The sequence below is a fragment of the Hemibagrus wyckioides genome, linkage group LG04 (assembly GCF_019097595.1).
Source record: "Hemibagrus wyckioides isolate EC202008001 linkage group LG04, SWU_Hwy_1.0, whole genome shotgun sequence".
NCBI classification, from domain to species: domain Eukaryota; kingdom Metazoa; phylum Chordata; class Actinopteri; order Siluriformes; family Bagridae; genus Hemibagrus; species Hemibagrus wyckioides.
In genome coordinates, this window is record NC_080713.1 from 18,135,660 (window position 1) to 18,155,501 (window position 19,842).

The following is a 19,842-nucleotide window of genomic DNA, read 5'->3' on the forward strand; positions in this document are numbered from 1 at the left end:
TGAAGCAGTGATAGTAGGTAATCTGGGAACAGACATAAAGAAATGTACATGATAAATTGTTTTTTTTTCTTGTAAATAGAGGTAGTTAAGAAAGAAAAGGAATAAAAAGAAGAATGTTTAAAATTAATAAAAATTGTACAGTTGGGACATCATTGGTGAATAATGATTTATTTGTTGGGAAGAACTCTAATCAGTGATTGATCAGTGGGAACATAGGCTCAAGAAAGTCAAGTTTTAAACTTTGGTGGTGGGTTGCTCACTTGTATAACCAGCAGCTGTGATGTGTAGTGGAGACCTCGTACCAGGTGCAAGACAGTTGCTAATGTGTGCTCTAACACATCAGTCAAGAGGTTTAAAATCTAGTAGTAAAATTGCTGAGTTGGCAACACTATATGAGAGTGTGTGGACGATATAGAACAGTGAAGGTAGTAAAGAAGCTGCGTGAACCAGTCTGATAGCGTGTGTAACTGAACGTGTACTATTAGTTAACAGTCTATTATGTGGTGTGATTAACCTTCCATATCCAGTTGCACTTCCAACACCAGTCAATTCCTTACGTTTATCAATAATTTACTTTCCCAGCCACACTGGACCTCGAGTATCTAGGAGGAACGCTCAGATACCTTTCACTTCATGCCAACCTATAGTATTACTGGGGGTCATAAAGGCGGTAATTTACACGGTAATGTTCTGGTATTAGGCCGTATTCACATTATCAGTTGCTTGCATTAACGCATACCTAAATCACATTAAGAACCTACAGTGACAAAATATATGTGTGTCAGCTAACAGACTGCATTCAAAGTTGTGCAATCCAGCTCTAAACTCTGTAGTAATGAAGCTCTAAAGTGAGCTATGGCACTACACACTGTTAATGTGTGTAAACAGAACAACATAAATCTATTTCACAAAAAGCCTCTCTCTGCCCACAAACACACCCACTCTATACCAACACTGTGTACAACTTTGTATGTGTGTGTGTATGTGTTTTAATGGATACCAACAAGTAATAAGAGAGGAAAGAGAAGATGGAGAGATGAGACAGGAGCAAAGAGATAAGACTGTCTAGTGACACCCAAATGAGAATAAGTTCCCTTGTGAGCCTGGTTCCTCTCAAAGTTTCCCCTCATATCATCTCAGGGAGTTTTTCCTTGCCACCATCACCTCAGACTTGCTCATGAGGGATAAACTTTAGGGATAAACAGTAACTTTAAACGGTACCATTTTTATTCTATGCTTCTTTGCTTCTGTAAAGCTGCTTTGAGACAATGTCCATTGTTAAAAGTACAATACAAATAAATTCAATTGAAATTGAATTGAATGAGAAGAAAGAGAGAACTTGGTGAGATTGTAAGAAAAGGTAACAGAATATAAGACAAGAAGGTGCTGATGTATTCCAAGAATTAATGAATAAAGATTTTTGTTCTGTAGAAAAACATACAAGTCTTGTAGACTCTCTCATAGGACCAATTACAAACATAGCTTTCTGCCAGGCGTGGTTCCCCTGCAGTTTTAAAAACGCACATTTTTCCACCTCTGCCCCTGCTGTCAGACTGCAATGCATGCAAATAGTGTTTAACCAGTCTGACTCTCATTTAAAATGAATAGGCGAACTTGGAAAACACAAACTTTGTGTGTAGATTCAGCACACAGATGACAGCATTTTAAGACCAGCCAGATCTAAACTAAAAATGGTCATGATGGGACGAGAGGTTTAATACCACCAAATTTAATACAAACAGAAACTCCCTATTTTGTCATGGTATCATTCCCGCCTTCTAAATGAACCCTATGCAAATTTTGTGAGGGTGCAGCAATTTGTGTAGGCTTGTTCTAGCAAATCTATGCATGAGTAAATGAGGTGAGTGTCTTGATTATACAACCACAAAAAATGAGCAGCCTTTCATGGCAAATCAGTCCTGCTTTCTTTCCAGCTTCCAAAGTTGCCAGCTCAGCCCTGGTGAGGAAATGACATCATTGTTTGCAGCTCTACAGCAGATGGAGGGAAGGATTGGCCCCTCCCTGAGCCAAGCTAGTGTGCCACATGATGGAGTTAAAACAGTGTGTTAATTTAACATGCGGTCTAGTCGGTGTTCTCCTTGCATAGCATGAGAAACAGTCACAGGAGCTCCCCATGCTACGTGACTGCTGTCTCTACTGTCGCAATTGCTTCATCAGCAAACTCATGAATGCACCCATTCACTCGTCTAAATTATCCAAATAATGCCTCAGTGGTAGTGTGTATGTGTGAGAGTGTGGAATGGGAGATGTTTACATGTACAAAACTGCACTGATTTGTAGTGAGGGAGAAGATTCTTCTCTTCTTATTCCTTTCGAATGGTGGGGTGACCACAGTATATAAAGTCTGTGATCTTGTTAGGGACCTCATTTCATTTGCAAATCCTGCATGCCCCGGTCCCGTCCTGATAACACTGTATGTAGAAACACTGAGTCTATTCACTAAACTCTACACAATAACATGCTTGCATGTGAAGCCATGTGTCTGATTAGTCACAGTGCTTTCTGGGTAGACTTTAAATCATTTGTGGTTCAGTCACTGACTTCTGTTAATGCTGCAGAATAAATGCTTCTCCACAGGAATGTTCTTGATTAAAGAAAAAAGTCACCTATTATGTCCACCCTTGTTAATGTGAGTCGATACGAATGTTCCTTTATGGCTGGGTGCGCTTTAAATCAAAACAGAGAGTCATATATATATATATATATATATATACTACGAAAGAGAGAAAGAGAAGGTCTGGGGCAGAAAAGCAGAGGGAGGAGGTTTTGGGAATGCAACACTCCTGAGAATGTTGAGCTGTTTTGGAATGTTCATGGTATTTGAACCTTCCTCCCAGAACAGTGTGTTGTTTTTCCTTACCATGTTGGGTAGAGGCGAGAAAGGAAAAGATGATTTTTTCTGGATCTTGCTCTCTCTTCAACCAAGACACCACCTTGTCTTTTAGAATATTTTTACTGCAGACCTCTTTATATTCAAGTCAACTTTACTTCCATTGTCTTGTATAGCACTGCATTATGAAATAGAGTTACGGGCTCTCTGACTCTATGTACACAGAGACTGAGACTTACAGTAGTGCATTATAGCAGTGCATTATGCAGATATGACCTCATCCCTATCAGTTTTGCCCATAACACTGAGAAATAAATGTAGCAAAACTGGACTTTTCCTTGTCGCTCAGAAGGCACCATCAAGAGTATGACTTCTGCACATCTATTATGTAACTTTTACCTGGAAATGTGTATGTGGTGTATTAATTAGTGCTTTAAAGGTACAACACAGATTATTTATTTTTGAGAGCGTTCAGTAATACAGTCGCAATAGTACATGAAGAAAACCTATTATTTCATTTCTAATTTCAAACAGATGCAAGTTGAGTACCCTTGACAATTCTACACCTTCATGCATTTTAAATGAGAGAGGAAAGACTGATAGGAATGCATCCCAGATGACAAACTGGATACACTGTGTGTGTGTGTGTGTGTGTGTGTGTAGGATTTAATATGTCAGCACAGGTACACTTTGTTGTTAATAGCTGAAATAGTAGATTCCATTAGACAAACCCATATTTCAAGCACTTGACCTTAAACTGATGAGTAACTGATGATTAACTACCACATAACCCCACTGTTGGAGACTTTGGTGGTGTTTCCAAGGTGGTTATGTCACTAAATGAGAAGAAAACATTGCTAACATGTATCCCCAAGAGTTTAGTCTAGCAGTAGAAAAGATACTGGAGCAATATGTTTTATGCTTTTGCCTAAATGTAGTGCAACAATTATAATTTAGAGCTCTTTTGTCTGTCATTCCGTCCTAAATGTAATGTAATCTGCTATTCTAAGCGAGTTTTAGATCTGAAATTAGGGACTAGAAAAACAGAGCAAGGACTTAAAACATTTTTAAACTAGAAAATGATGTAAACTAGAGGACCATACTATGGTACTAATTTACTGTAGTTCATTTAAAAAATTTTATTAATTTGTTGACATAGAACAAGGACATGTACCAATACTGGGATGACAGCATAATGCATTATATTAATGTTAATGATTTCTAGTCACTAGTCCAGGTTAGTTTCACTCTTGTTTCAGGTTTGTTTTCTCAAGGCAGCTTGTTTGCATAGTAAAATTTCAGGGATACTCTTATACAAAATGTTGGAGAAGCCGTGCACAGATGAAAGCAGGGACAACCCCTCAGCCAAAGCGACAAAAACAATTTTCCGCCCACATTTGAAGAATGAGCAAACTGAAGGTTAAGCACAAACACTCCTCTGTCATTATTATTATAGTGATTGAAACCTGTATGCCAAAAATAAAACAATTTATAGCTGTTCTATATCTGTAAATAAAGTCTTTGTTTGGTAGATTTTTACTGTAGTAGAAAGAACAAGCTGGAGAAGCCAGTGAATAATCATTGTGCAGTGTATTTGACCTATATCACAACAACTTCCCACCAATATCAAATCTCTCCTTTTTTCTTTTTATAATTCTTTAATAGACAATTGATTGTCTCTCTTTGTTATCCAGAATGACATCCAAGTTGTCTAAACCAGTCTGGCCACCTCATCAGCCAAACTATTGTTGGTCTTCATTGTGTTTGACCTCTCAGCAGCCTTTGACACAGTGAACCACAAGACTCTCCTGTACAAAGTCACAAGCTTTAGAAACAGAGGCCCATCATGCAGTGGTTTGCTTCTAGAGGGTTGGTCACGTCAAGTGACATAGAGGAGCTCCAAAACTTCTCCATGCACTTTCCAGTGCTGGGTCATCTTTTACTCTTCCAATCATCTCATCGTCTCTTTCCCTCCCCTGGACAGTCATCTTTCTGCTGAAGTGCTTGTTTAGTCCCTTGTCATCTAAATACAGCAGCTGGTTCCTGACAGGTCATCCCCTGTTTGCCATTCAACCCATAAACTGATCCAGAATGCAGCTGTGCATCTCATCCAAGATCTCCCACATCACCCTCTTGCTGCGTTCCCTCCACTGACTTCCTGTAGCTGCCACAGCAGATTTAAAACAGTAGTGATTGCCTCCAAAGCCAAAAAATAGACCAGCACCCACTTAGTTGAAGGCAATTTTTAGATGCTGCTGTGCACCATAGTCCTTTTGAGTCTACTTGATACAAGGGAGACTGTACTAACTCATTTTGCTGGCTTGTACAAAGCCAAGATTTTGTTCTGCTATTTAAGCTTATTAATATTATTACTATTTTTATTATTATTACTAGTTGTTGTAGTAGTATTTGCACCAAATTTGGTAAAGACATTCAACCTGTTAGGGCTTAGAGTGCTATAACTGATTCGCCAACTTTGAAGCTCGAATTGGTCAAAATTCCCACTGACTTCCATTAAAAATTTCTGCCTGTTATACATCATAGAGCTTTTAACCTACTTTCACCAAACTCAGCAGAATCCTTCAGGCTGTTCAGTGAACGATCAAATATCCCAAACTGACGCCTGACGCCCCTCTTCTGTCCCTCTCACTCTGTCAGTATAGCTGTAACAGAGACTCTCAATTCATCTACCTCTCAATCCCACACACTCTATCTATCTATCTATCTATCTATCTATCTATCTATCTATCTATCTATCTATCTATCTATCTATCTATCTATCTATCTATCTAGATCAGGCCTATATAATTGTAATGTGCAGTTTTCAGAGAAAAGATAATTGTAGAGTTGAGTAGGTAGATCAATAGGGTGTCAATACTTGGAGTGTAGATAGATAGATAGATAGATAGATAGATAGATAGATAGATAGATAGATAGATAGATAGATAGAGTGTTCAAAATTTAGATAAAGTGTTCAAAATTTCTTTTGGTCTATGTCGCCACCGTGTGGCCAAACTGAATATTACTCATCAATCCTAACCTTCCTTAATGTTTTCCAAAGCGGGATCTTTCTAGGAAATATCTGAAACGATGGAAGGAAACATTCTTAAGATGGACAATATAAAAGCCAAAAATGAAAAAAACAAAATAATCTAGGTATTCACTAAGAAGAATAGTAATAGAAGTAAAAGGTGGTTTATATGAATTTCAGCATGAAATTTAAAAGTCTGTGAGGAATATTTTTCTGTACTCATGTTCGACGCACGTGAATAGAAGAATCTTTTGGCTGACCCCCGTGTTGTTACGACGTCATATGACACATTTTTGTCCAAATCCTAAAGGAGGAAGTGTCTATTGAAACGTGTGATAGGTGGCCCACCAGCCAACACGCTGCAATTCTGACTGTCATCTGACGGTGGCAGCAAACTGCATGAACACAGTTAACTAAAATTCTAAGGGCTTTTTCCTCCTCTGACTACACCTGCCAATCTATTTAGTAGTCATGCTTACAGACTCATTGTCAAGATACTTCCACCCTAACTCATCAGAATCCTTCAGACTGTTCAAGATACATTTTTTTAAATAACTGATCAAACTTGTGGTTTTCCCATCGCAGATGATCAAATAACCCCAAATCTACTAGTCACTTACACTGACAGAATGTTTAGAACCTGGCTCAGAATGTTTGTGAATCAAACCCCAACTGTTGACTCTCTCTCTCTCTCTCTCTCTCTCTCTCTCTCACACACACACACACACACGTGTACAAGGCCAGACAGGCCTTCTTCTATCCCTCTCACTCTGTCAGTGGATCTATCATCTATCAGTGCCACACACTCTCCACATCTTTCATCCATCCATTCCACCCATCCATTCCATCATCATCATCCATCCATCCATCAGTCTACCACACACTCACTCTCCATGTCTTTCTATCAATCTTCCAGTTACACTGTCTGTCTATCTATAGCACACACCCAAACACTCTCCATGTTCATCAATCTACATGTATCATAACACTCCTTCTCATTCTAACAATAACACTCTCTCTATTCATCTCTTTATCACTCTACCAGTCACAACACCTAAAATAACTGGAATAAAAAAAAAAACTACCACAGCTTATGTATGGGACATAAGAAAATGGTCAGCTCAATGAGGAGATGTGCTTTATGGGTACTCTAGTGACATCACATGTACAGTCAAGCCCGAAATTATTCATACCCCTGGCAAATTCTGACTTAAAGTTACTTTTATTCAACCAGCAAGTTTTTTTTTTTGACTGGAAATAACACAGGCTTGTCCCAAAAGATAATAAGACGATGTACAAGAGGCATCATTGTGGAAAAAAATATTTCTCAGCTTTTATTTACATTTGAACAAAAAGTGGCATGTCCAAAATTATTCATACCCTTCTCAATAATCAATAGAAAAGCCTTTATTGGCTATTACAGCAATCAAACACTTCCTATAATTGCTGACCAGCTTTTTGCATGTCTCCACTGGTATTTTTGCCCACTTGTTACATACAAGTCACTGGATGTCACATTCACAACTATGACATACAGACACACACACACACACACTCTGCTGACATCATGTGCACATCACATGACATTATGTCCATATTATCCTCCAAAATAAGTAGAATCACAAGATTTCTGCAGGATAAACACGTTACATCTCAGTTATGAGAATTGCGTTATGGGTATTATAGTGACGTCATATGATATAATACCCATGGTAAGCCAACATAAACGTTCATGGTGACAAACGTTACCTATCTGCACTGACTCTTTTCTAACAGGGTATTAGTCAGATATTCTTAGAAGCTGATCTATTTGTTGCACTGTGTTCCACATAATTGTGTATGCAAAATGAAAATGCAAATCCTTTGTCTGCATATAGTACCGAAGGTGCTGTTTTATGAAGGTGTTATGTAAGTCACTTTCTTCTAAGCCAAGGTCAGATGAGAACAGCCGTCAGAAAACAGCAATGTCCCCTTCTACTATTGAGAAATACACTTTCTCATTCTAAACACAATTTCGATATGAACAAAAACATGATTTCAATATGAATCACAGATTAAATTCCAGGTGATTCAGACAAATGATTCAACTTATTAAATAATGATATTCTGAGTAATGATAAAACAAGTGCACAGTGCTTTCCAATCAGGGTATAATGATCATTGCTCTGCAAGAGCATGCTTTTCCTCGACATGTGCAAAAGCAATATGGAGAAAGACCACTCAAATTCATTTTTTATATGATGAACACATAAATGATGTTTATTAACACTGCCTTCCACTGAAGAAAACAGCAGTTTGAACAGCTGCGCTGTGAGATACCCACAGTTCACCTGGATAATGGGCTGTTTTGCACAGGTCTTCTTCTTTGTGATTTCCTAGGAATCTCAGAAGTTCCAAGATTATATACAAATCCACAAATTATAACCCACTGCTGCGCATAATCAACACAATCAACACATAATGGAAGCGAAATTGTGCAACACTGTGGTTCCAATTTATGTAAATGTCTAAAGATTTTTTTCTTTTTAAAACTGTACAGGAACTTGCTCTCAGAGAATGTAGAAAAGCTGGTCTTAACTCCTTAGATTCATACAGGCATAGGTCAGCCACATAGTTTCATGTTTTAATTCACCACCTTTTAGAGCTGGTTCAGTAATCAAGACATGGCAAGGCACTGCCAGAGGTTTTCGTAATATGAATTTTGCTAAGAATTCAGTACTGCATAAATAAAGTCATTTGGGTCTGGATGTCCAGACCTAACTGAATTAGAATAGGTATTAGTTGTATGCTGTAATATAGGTGTAGGAAGCCATTGTAATTTAACTGAATTTGAATTTATAAACTGTCTAATGAACTCCTCTGAAACTTTACATTCATGCTTCAAACATTAATAACAATAAACTGAAGTCCATTGCCATTATTGTATTACAAATTAGTATTCTTTTTTTTTTCACTTTATTGCATCTTCAGTTTGACTCAGATGGGTCAAAGCCCAAAATCATTGTTAACAAAACTGACAGCAAATACAAGCATCTGTCCTTCAGCATCCATTGCTATAAAGCCAGTTTAAATACAACTGAGGGGCTAAAACACCTTTTAGAACAAAGATTTTTTCATTGATAAATTAAGAGAAATAAGTTGCAATAAATATGTACATCAAATATATGCCACTTGGAATTTACATTTTTACCCTTCTTTTAACACAAATCCAAACTAAAGTGTATTAATTGTGCTTGTAGCTACATGGGAGGGATTCTGTAATCTTAAAAGCAAAATAGTAGAGGAAACAAAATTCCCTAAAACAAATAACCCATTTGCAGCAGAAAAAAAAGAAAAAAAAAATTGTTTGTTATTGTTCTGTAGTCATACTGACATGAAACACTGCCTTGTGTTTGTGCGTGTGGTCTTAACATTGGTGACCTCAGCCCAGTAGAAGGCCTGACAGAGCATTCAGGTCCCTCATGTAAGGGTTGTCATTGAGGATGCGGTCGATGCGCTGCTTTTGGTCAGGGAAAATGTCGTACAGCTTCCTCTTCAGCTCTGTAGTTTCTAAGGGTGATCGCTGTGGAGGTGGAGAAGGGGATGGACGAGGTGGATGCCAGTCAGGTGGCCCGGAATGGGGTAAGTGTGATACTGATTTGGATTGAGTGGGCAATAAGGCATGTGTCTGGGCATAAACTGATGGCTTGGCCTGTGGGTCCATCCTCAGTGGGGGCATGAGAGGGCTTGCAGTTGTTCTAGACAGAGGAGGAACGAGGTCACAACTTCTTCAAGCACATTTGTTAAGAACTATGCCTATCTTAACTGTTTAAAAACAAACAACTCTAGGTGTGGATAATTTTGGGGCAACTCACCGGCTGTCTTTGCGCAGGAACTGCTCCAACAGTGGCCCGTGTTTTCCCAAAGGATCATCTGGTATCATGAAATGATCCTCCACAAAGGTGAACTGCAAGAGTCTGAATGTAGCCATAGAAAATAAAGAGTTCATTTCCAGCTTCATTAGTTAGGGCACTTAAGACCAATTATATAAAACTTACCATAACACACACAAAAATGTAAACAGATTTACAAAATTGGAAAAATATTTACCTCTCCTGTATGATCTTTCTCCAAGCCTCGGACTGTGGAACAAAGTCTCTCAGGTTGTCATTAGTGACAATGATGCCCCCTGTCTTCTCTGCCAAATGAAGCAAGAACCTATAGACAGCAGGGAACAAAACAATGTTCAGCTTTCAGCAATTCTCTGTAAAGATAAACACAGATAGCATTCATATGTAATGATATGCCTAATGGGAGGACCTATGAGTGGAAACCATGATTTACACAGCGTTGGCCTTGACCTCTTTTAGGAGCTTATACCTGTCATCATGTGACGTTATCCTTTTCCCACAGAACTCTCTAGACGGGGTGAAGGACAGCAAACGCAAGTCCTCCAGCTGATTAAGGAAGTGTTGTTCTGTGACGAGAAAAGAAAGAAATTTTATCACTGGAGTACAAAACTGCAAAATTTTTCAGAGCATTACGTGAAAATGCGTATTTAATGAACATATCAAACGGGCTACAATAGTTCAATGACCTTCAGCTGTATTCATACATATTACTATAACTGACTCATCACTAAACCTGGTCACAAACAATACACACATTAACACAGATTTTGGTTGCCGTTCACACTGATTAGGAGTATTAAGCAAATTCTGCATTTTAGAGATGAGCAATCCTAAAGGGTCTTTCCATTCAGGGTCTTGCGATGATGCAAGGTGATAGGCATCTTTTTGCCACCTACTTGTGAGACATGGCTTTGCTGCTCAAACAAGATAAAGGGGCAGAGATAAGAATAAGATCAAGACAAACTAGTGACAAATTACCACTGAACGATATTTAAATACTGAAAATCCTAGCAAGCTTTTAGATTTGACATGCTGAACGGCTGAAGGCAAAGAAAAACAAAAAGGGAGGAGGAAAGAGACAAACTTATTTTCTTTCGATTGCCATATCACATTGCAATTACATCTACACCCATCTTTTATTAGCAGTTACTGTTATATCCTGATGTTCTGCTGTTTAATTTCACGTTACATTTATATTTAAAGCGGTTTAAGAGTAGAATATTTACTCTAACTTAAACCCCCTCTTACCGGGGAGAAATCTTACTTTTAATCACTATTTAGAGTTGCATCTGACTTTAAAAATATATTTATCCCACACACCTAATCACATTAGATGTATTGAGAATAACACCTATCTGTAATATCTAATATCTTTCTAATATGACTCACTGGTAAACCAATTAAACTTGCTATAACCAGAATTGATATGGAACAAAGACGAAAATGGACTACTAGATAAGGCATGACTTTTATAGTACAACGTTGAATGTCTGCCAGTCCCTAATGTCCTGGAAAAAACTATTACTATGAAACCATTTAACTGACATTTTCATTTTGACATTTTCCTTTTGAACAGAAGATATACACGTACAGAGTTGTCTAAGCTCTGCCCAGGACCAGACAGTACACTGCACCAGATATTCACATGCAACACCCACTTGCGAATGGAATTATTTGTCAACATGTTTAATCAATGTTCAGCATTACTTACAAACACGGTACAACGAGAACATGGTAATCGACATCATGATGTTTTAGATTTAACTATAATTTGTGATCAACAGATTCAAGCATCTATATGAACCATGACTAAAACATTATGGCTAGATATTTACAAAATGCAGAAAACTCAAATGACTGAAAATGATAAATTATTGTCCTTAAATGTTTTAAAGTGGAAGGACGCTGGTGATGTTGTGTATGGTGAATGTCCATCTACATCTGAAAACTGAGAAAAAACAAAACAAAAAAAAAACTGTGTGGTTGGTAGTCTGGTAAAACCATTTACATGGTCAGATTTTTTGACATTTTGTATTACGCCTACATTCACTGCTAAAATTAAGCAGGCACCTGACCATCACACCTACTGTATATAAGGGCCTTTCCCATGCTGTTGCCACAAAGCTGGAGGCGCACAATGATACTGAATGTCTTTGCCCCCTGTAACATTAAGATTTCCCTTCACTGGAACTTGTTTCAGCATGACAATGCCCTTATATACAAAGAGAGGTCCGTGAAGACGTTGTGTGTTAAGGTTGTAATGGAAGAACTCAAGTGGCCTGCAAAGAGCTCTGATCTCAAGCCTCACTGGACACCTTTGGGGTGAACTAGAATGCGGACTGCACACTGGGCCGCCTCACCCAACATCACTGCCCCACTAAAGCTCTTATGGGTATATGGGCAAATACCCACAGACTCTACTGGCAATCCTTCTCAGAATGGTGGAGGTCATTATAACGGTATAAGTGTGACCAAATCTGGAATGGGATGAGCAAAAGCACATATGAGTGCGATGGTCAGGTGTCCACAATCCTTTGGCCATATACACAAGACTGAAAACTACAGATTATTTCTTGAAATGAAGTTTGTTCTGGCATGTCTCAAGTCATACCATTGTAAAATCTGACTAGCTACAGTGTAGGGGGAGTCTTATATTTCATTTCAGTTCCAGGGAAAAACACACCACCTACTAAATAATGTAAATTTGAGTCATATTAACATGCATAACTTCATTAGCATGTAGCAGAGAGTACCAAGCGTTATCGAATTGACTCCATCGAATCTAACTGTACCTCACATGAGACAGTTTTGAGTTGTGGAGAATTTCAGTCGATTTGGTTGTAGAAGCAGTCAGTGGTTAAAGGTCTTGCTCAAGCTGATCGACTGATCTCTGGAAATACTGGGATTTAAATCATCTACTCCCCTGGTCACCTCATGGAGCACAAAATTCTAGCCATTTAAAGAAAGCCTCATATACACCACATATTCTTGAGAGACTTAAAGAACCCTGAAGTCAAGGAATATACTGGACTCTTACCTGTGATATTAGGGTCTTTTTTCTGCCTCCACTGGGGTACAAAGACTGTGATCTCTCGATGTCCCCTTCGCCAGAAGGCTTCTACGGCAATTGCAATCCCACGACAAGAGAAGACTCGATGGAGTCCATGTCTGGAAAAGAAGCAGTTGTGATATTCATGTTATTGACAGAGGAGGTTAACGTACAAGGAACATCTTAAAGCGACACAGAAGCAGATTTTGAAATGCTAAGAGAAATTCAGAGAACAGAAGCAAGCAATAAGTGTTTTGTTTTAATATTCCATAAGGAAATGGTGAAAGAAAAGACTTAAGTTTTGGTTCAGGGTATCAGAATCAGGAAAAAGGTTTGATATTTAATCTCCAAGGAAACCCAAGTTCAACAAACATGTGTATTTTATCTAGGAACTCACACTCCCTCACAACACATACACACACACACACACACAAACACACCCACACACCTCTACGGGAACTTCCCTCTATAAGAGAAAGTGAAGTTGAACAGGAAGTGTTACTAAATCCACCACAGTTGACGTTTTTAGTAAAATAACCTTACCGTCTGGAAATGTAAATTGACAAATATGCAAAAAACCCATTTACTTCTCCCATTCTCTACCAAGAAATAACCACAGAAAACACCCGCATAATTTTAACCAGCTGAGAGCCACATTATCATCAACTGTATCACTTGCTCTGCTAACCTGTTATCTTAAAGAATTGCAAATGAAGCAAATAACAAGAACCATAATCCTAAATTACATAATGTTAACAAGGCAACGATGCCCGGAATCGGTATTTCATCATGGTCACTTACATCACCACAGTGGAAGATATGACGTCAACTGAACATAGCGCTGTTAAATAATCAGGTATTAGAACATCTTGAGTAGTCGATTTCAGAAAACATCTGTATCCAGAGTGAGAGCTCCTGGGTTTGTGCAATTTTGCTTATAAAGGCTCTCACTGATGTAAACCTTGACTGATAAACTCTGTAAACGTCATGAAATACTGCATTTTTATAGAACAATTTTAATGTTAAAAATGGCTTATTTCAATTCCTCACAAATGCGACTGGCACCTTTTATATTAACAACCTGCAAGAAGGCAATCCAAAAGAAATCTATAGACTAAAAAAATTAAGACTTGCCATTCAAGAAGAAAACACGAATGACCGATAAATGGCGGAAAACTAAAATTGTCACCCGTGATAAACTGAAAGACCGAAAAGACTGAGCTCTAAGATTTCAGTGTTTCAATGATAAACATTGAAACTATAAACTATTTCCATAGATCACTTCATCCTCCACAAAGAAGTCATTTATAAATAAGTAAAAAACAATACTGCTGTTGCAGAAGATTGAAAACAGCATCTGGGATAGTAAAGTTATCATATTTGGCAGAGGTAAAGCGGTTGTGATCACTTTCCTGAAGCACGTTCCATCACTTTGTGAAATCAGTAATTTATAAGCGAAATAATCGTGCTATAAAACTTTATTTTCTCCACTGAACAGCAAAGGTAGTTAAATTAAGATATTATAATATCATTTATAAGTAGTGAACAAATAGTTTATTATGATAAACTAGGTATCTAGTTAAAGGTTGGGCTTTTTTAACGAGAAGTTAATGGAGTTCATATCATCTGTAATTAAAAGAGAACGATTTGTAATAAAGTTTGAAACATCAATGCTGATGTTGGTGAGGGGAAGGCTACAGATCACATCATAGCTGCCAGGGCACAACGTCATCATGCTCCAGTCACATGTAGGTCAAGTGAATCATTAGCATACTGTCTGTATCTATACTGTATTGCAGAGACATGTCTCATTATCTTGTTCTCATAAGCCCCCCACCACTGCCCCCACAAGAATTTTTGGACTGCTTACAAAAGAGCACTCCAGCTCACAATGTTATAGGTCAGGACATCCCATATTCTCTTTTTACTAGGAAGCATCTTAAAACCTAGCGCTCTGCTGATGTCACGGTGAGAGTTTGTTTTAAACCTCCCACAACTAGAACTACATTACCACACACAAAATTTCACTGTTATTCAAATATGTCTGTAGCGTATTTTATCCTCCTACATCTAAACCATTAATCACACCTTGGTGCCCACTGTCACAGTTCTTATAAGAAGAGGGCCTTGCAGGAAACCACCTAGAGAATAGAAAAGAAATGCTGAAAAGTAACATTTGAAAGAGATGACAGAGGAGAGGAAGTTTGAAGATGCGTGGGTAGAGACAGCCCACAACCTGAACCAATACAGGTCACCCACTCATTCTGCACCTTATCTTGGTTTGACACCCACTCTCTTTCACACACACATGAACACACAAACCTGGGTTCAAAAACATGCACATATACACGACTTACTGGAAGTGACTTCTTAACCTTTAAACATTCTCTCACATTCAGATACACACACATAACCTCCCTATACATCCATGACCACAGTGCGGAAACAATAGCTACTTTTCACTTCGTTTCTGAGCCAGTTAACTATATGTACACACATTTATATGCATCAGCTACATAAATGTAGACACTTACGCCATGGCCACATTGCTGCCGTCTATGATGATGTGCCGGAGGTCTGGTTGCCCGGGGACATCTTGGAGGACCAGCCGATAAGGGGTGCGCAGTGATTGCTGAAAGCGGGACATCCCTGTAAGAGGAATGGCCTTTGGCAGTGCTGGTGGCTCAGTGTGAGGCAGTGGCACCCGTGGACAGGTCTGGTAGGAGCAGCTCGGTCGTGTTTCCATAGTAGAACTGCGCAGTGCAGTAACAGTCTCCATCCGCATGGGCCCCACAGTCTGTGATCCACCCCGTGACAGGTAATCAAACCTGGAGTCCGATTTAAGATCCAGAGGCCCAACTGTCCTGCATTTTCTCCCGATCTCTATGACATCGTCATCATTGTCCAGTGTTGCTGCACTGATGGTTTGGCTCTTCTGAGTCCAACCATTACTGCTTTGCACTTTGATATTCTCCTTTAGCTTGATCTCTGTTAGAGCTCGGCCTTGCACCCGTTCCTTCTCCTTGAGCTGAGTGTAAGTGGAGTTGGTGGTGGGACATTGGTTAATCATAGTGGAGGTATCTTGGCTCTTTTGGCTCTCCTCCACAATGCGCTCTAGCAGCAGGAAGGTGTCTTCTGTTTGGCCTGTTTCACGCACTACCCGCTCTACGACATCCTGCTGGTAGCCCATGGTTCTGAAGAAGTTCACCAGACACCGCAGGTTGGTCTCAGGGCTCACGGCTTCACCCTCATCAGATGTATCCCCAGAGTCCAACACCAGTATGTCCATCCTGCCAGGTGGCCTTGTCCTTGTTTTGCTGTCATCACGACATTTCTCTCTGTCCTGCTCCTCATCCCTTCTCTCCAGAGAGTACTGTCGTTTGGTGTCCCTTTGCTCGCTCTCAGATGAGCGGCGCTTATGAGTTGGCCGCCCGTTCAGTACGTCAGACATGGGCACAGGGCTGGATGCCTTGTCCTCATAGGAAGCCTTGTCTTTTGTGGATGACTTTTCCTCAAATGTTGCAACCAGGATTCGGTTGGAGAGATCAGTGACCGGAGTGCTGGTCTGAGAGCGGTCCTGTTCCAAGTCTACAATAAGCTGTGTAGGGCTCTGCACCAGTCCCAAAAGCTCCTCCTTTAGGGCGCTAGGCAAAAGCAGCAGCTCCATGGTGTATTTGTCTGCCCGTTCCTCCACAAAGTTTTTAAAGGTTCGCTTGACTGAGGGCTCCCGATCAGCTGGCAAGCTACGTTTCTCTTGAAAGAGGGCAACAAACTGCTGCACGCGGCTCTGTGCCATTACCACGGCTTCAGCACAACCCAGCAGCCTCAGGCAGCCCGGCTCCAGCACCTGCACCTCAGCGCTCGTGTCTCGAAGCAAATGGTCCAGAAAGAGGCCACCAGCACCAACAAAGATGCAATGCATGTCCACTGGATATCTTTCTTCTTTCCTCAGCTCTGGGTCACAAAGACCCTTAACGTACTCCTGTAGAAAAATAACAGTATGACTGTCACACAATATAGCACAATAAAAGCTGCTATGTGTATACTATAATCCTAACATTGTGGTAGTCAAATGTTTATCAAGCTTCAACATTCTTTTAAATTAACAAATAAAACTTTATAAATGTATTTCATAATAATATGATGTGGGCTTTTGGAATACAATAATTTAGGATTAGGTGGGTTGAATTAACAATAGAAAATGAAACCACAATTACTTAAATGCAATACCAAACACATTCAAGTCAAGGAGTACACCCAAGCACGTTTATATATTTATTATTATGCCATTGCTGTCCTATAGCACTGAACCTGTTCTAGACGGTAAGGTCAGAAATTACAGTTTTTCTTTATTTAGGACAATATATACTTTCCAATATATATATATATTTGGACTAGTTTTATTAACCATTGGGATATAGTTATTATTTTCAAACTGCACACTGACATAACACTACCACCACAGGTTCCAAACCCAAAACCGGTAGTTGTTTCTTCTACTCGATGATGTGAACCAGTCTAGCTTCCTAAATCACTTTATGTGACATTAATAAAAGTATTTAAGACATGTGAATGAGGAACATAAATTAATGCCTCAGGGTTTGGGTGGCAAGAAAGAGACTAAAATAACATGCAAGACCTTGGATATGTAAATGTTCTTAACAGCTGACTCAGAAAGTATGTATGTGGGTCTGTGATGGAATGGTTTTCTACCCCGTTCTCTGCCAGTATCATCATGACACAGGAACCTCTTCAAGCAGACCATTACATCAACAAAATAAAGCTGAGATTTTTCTCAATATAGTTGAAATGAGTATTCAATTTACCGAACATTACAGGCACAGATTGCCAGTAATGACAAGGGGCTGAAACTCACAGCTCTGAAAGACAGCGGAACATTAAGTGTACAGCGGGGGTCCCCACTCTGACTAAGCAGAAACTAAAGTGTGACAGTGCTGATCTCACCACAGGATATGTGACATGTCCTGCCTATAGTCTAAGCCAGGTATAACACAAGCCAAAAGTGAGATGGATTAAACACACTGGTCCATCATTCATGAAAAAATCACTGCAGTGCAGCAACTGGGCACTTGGGGAAAGGATTCCAATCTGTACAGAAATCTTTCGATTTTCCATTTGGGCTGTGTGGGAACAGTTCCGATTTCTAAAGCTGTCACCTTTTCTTGTCTTGCAATTTCAGAGGTTCTAAGATTATGACTTGTCACGCTGGAAAACATGATCTCAGCAAAATTCTGTGCTAGACTGTGTGATAGTGTGTCCTCCATGTCAGATTATATGATGAAGATCCTCTGATGCTAGACCTACATGAAGCACGGTTTCAGGAAATAAGTACAGACAGGAGTTAGGCAATATTGTGGAACTTTGAAAAAGTTATTTCAAAGGAAAAAAATGTTTTGAAAATATTATTTCTGGTTGATATAACCTGGACTATATGTAGAAGGTGTAAACAACTGCTTGAATAGACTTGTAATCACATCTTCATCATTATAACGTCATAAAGCTCCAAATTACACACCAGCTAAATCATCTGACGCACAATCTAAACAACCGGTTTTTCACGCTAATCTTCAGTTTTTGGATTGTAGCTGGTCCAGGGTTTTCCAGTCCAGCACTCATCAGTGTGTGTGGCTATTCCACATTTCCCGGCAGCAGAACTTCTTACTTCCGCTTCGGAATTCAACGTAAACAATGCGGCGTCAGGAGAACTGAGTAATGAAGTCCACTCAATAGTGGAATATTGTGTCATGTCAATTTCACAGTGTCTACACTTGTGTGTTTTTTCGCTGTGATACTATTACGGTAAACCTCAGGGAGGAAACAGTGATGAGAAGCATTATGTAAAAAAAAAAAAAAAAAAGAGAGATCCCTTTTGTGATTTTCTGTAAGGATTAAGGAACTCCATGAATTAATACGCAAGAGCTTGATAACATTCCACTTCTGTAGCATAACACAGACAAACCCAGGAAATAAACAACAACAACTAATACACCATTAGAGAAAACAATCCACATGTTATATGTGAGAACAAGTGTGATCACAATGCTACCCGGACCGTTTTAAAAGTCACTTGAACCCTAGCCGTCCTCACAGGGCTTTGTTTTTTGTATTTATGTGTGCTGTAACATCAACTGTAAGGCGAATATGGTTGTAAACACAATACCTTGGCTTTTGAAACATCCTCTTTTTTCCCCTTCAGCTGAAGCCAGATTTGCCTAGATGCCTTACTTCCGTGGGCTCCCACAGTGTGGTCCAACAGGCCAATAATTGTAAATGCTACATGGAAAACTTGCTCGACTCGAGACTTGGCGCATTTTAACTCAGGTTCTTTGCCTTCGTGTACCGTAAACTCATCGATGGTCCAGGCCTCTGGCAGGAGTTTAGTAGCGGCAGGAGCGCGGCTGTTCCCCGGCGGCACTGCGCAGGTTAGCTCGGTGATTCGCTTCATGCCTGGGAGGGGCCGCGTTGTTGACATTTTCCTTTTTTCCCCCCTTGCTATTTATTCTGGTTCATCTACGGCTACGCTATATAACACACACGCTGTAATACGACTCGCTTCCCCCCTTCATGGTTTCAGCTGTATCGTCTCTGTCCTCGACCTCAGTAAAAGTGGCACACTAGAGCAGTGTGGCGTTTAACTTTTAGTTAGCGTAACTGGCTGCGTCCGACAACCCGGAAAATCCCAACTGACGTCATCAACAATCGACAATAGCTAATCAAACTGCGGCAAAGGAATAAATGTCTAAACTGATTAAAAAAAAAAAAAAGACAGAGAAGCAACTGCAATCAAATATATTGTAAAACATCCCCCGTTTAAAGTTTCAGAAACACAGGTCACTAAAGGAACAAGTCTAAAAGTGTTTGTCATGGACAGCTGTACACTATAATATACACTGTCCACACTATAGTCATTTACCTGCAGGAGATCTGACATCTTGTAGAGTATGGATATAATATAAAATGACGTAGAGTATGAGAAAAGTAATGATTTCTTTCCAAATCA

General features: G+C 39.5%; 1 protein-coding gene across 1 annotated transcript; it reads right to left on the bottom strand.

The window, feature by feature from the left end:
* Window positions 1-7,175: 7,175 nt before the first annotated feature.
* n4bp1 (nedd4 binding protein 1) lies at window positions 7,176-19,527 on the bottom strand. Its single transcript, XM_058387969.1, has 7 exons — window positions 19,003-19,527; window positions 15,356-16,803; window positions 12,810-12,940; window positions 10,242-10,338; window positions 9,972-10,079; window positions 9,737-9,838; window positions 7,176-9,619 (listed from the first exon to the last, which is right to left on the bottom strand). Exons 1-7 carry the CDS (start codon window positions 19,312-19,314, stop codon window positions 9,304-9,306), a joined length of 2,514 nt encoding a protein of 837 aa, XP_058243952.1. The 5' UTR covers window positions 19,315-19,527; the 3' UTR covers window positions 7,176-9,303.
* Between the last annotated feature and the right edge of the window lie 315 nt (window positions 19,528-19,842).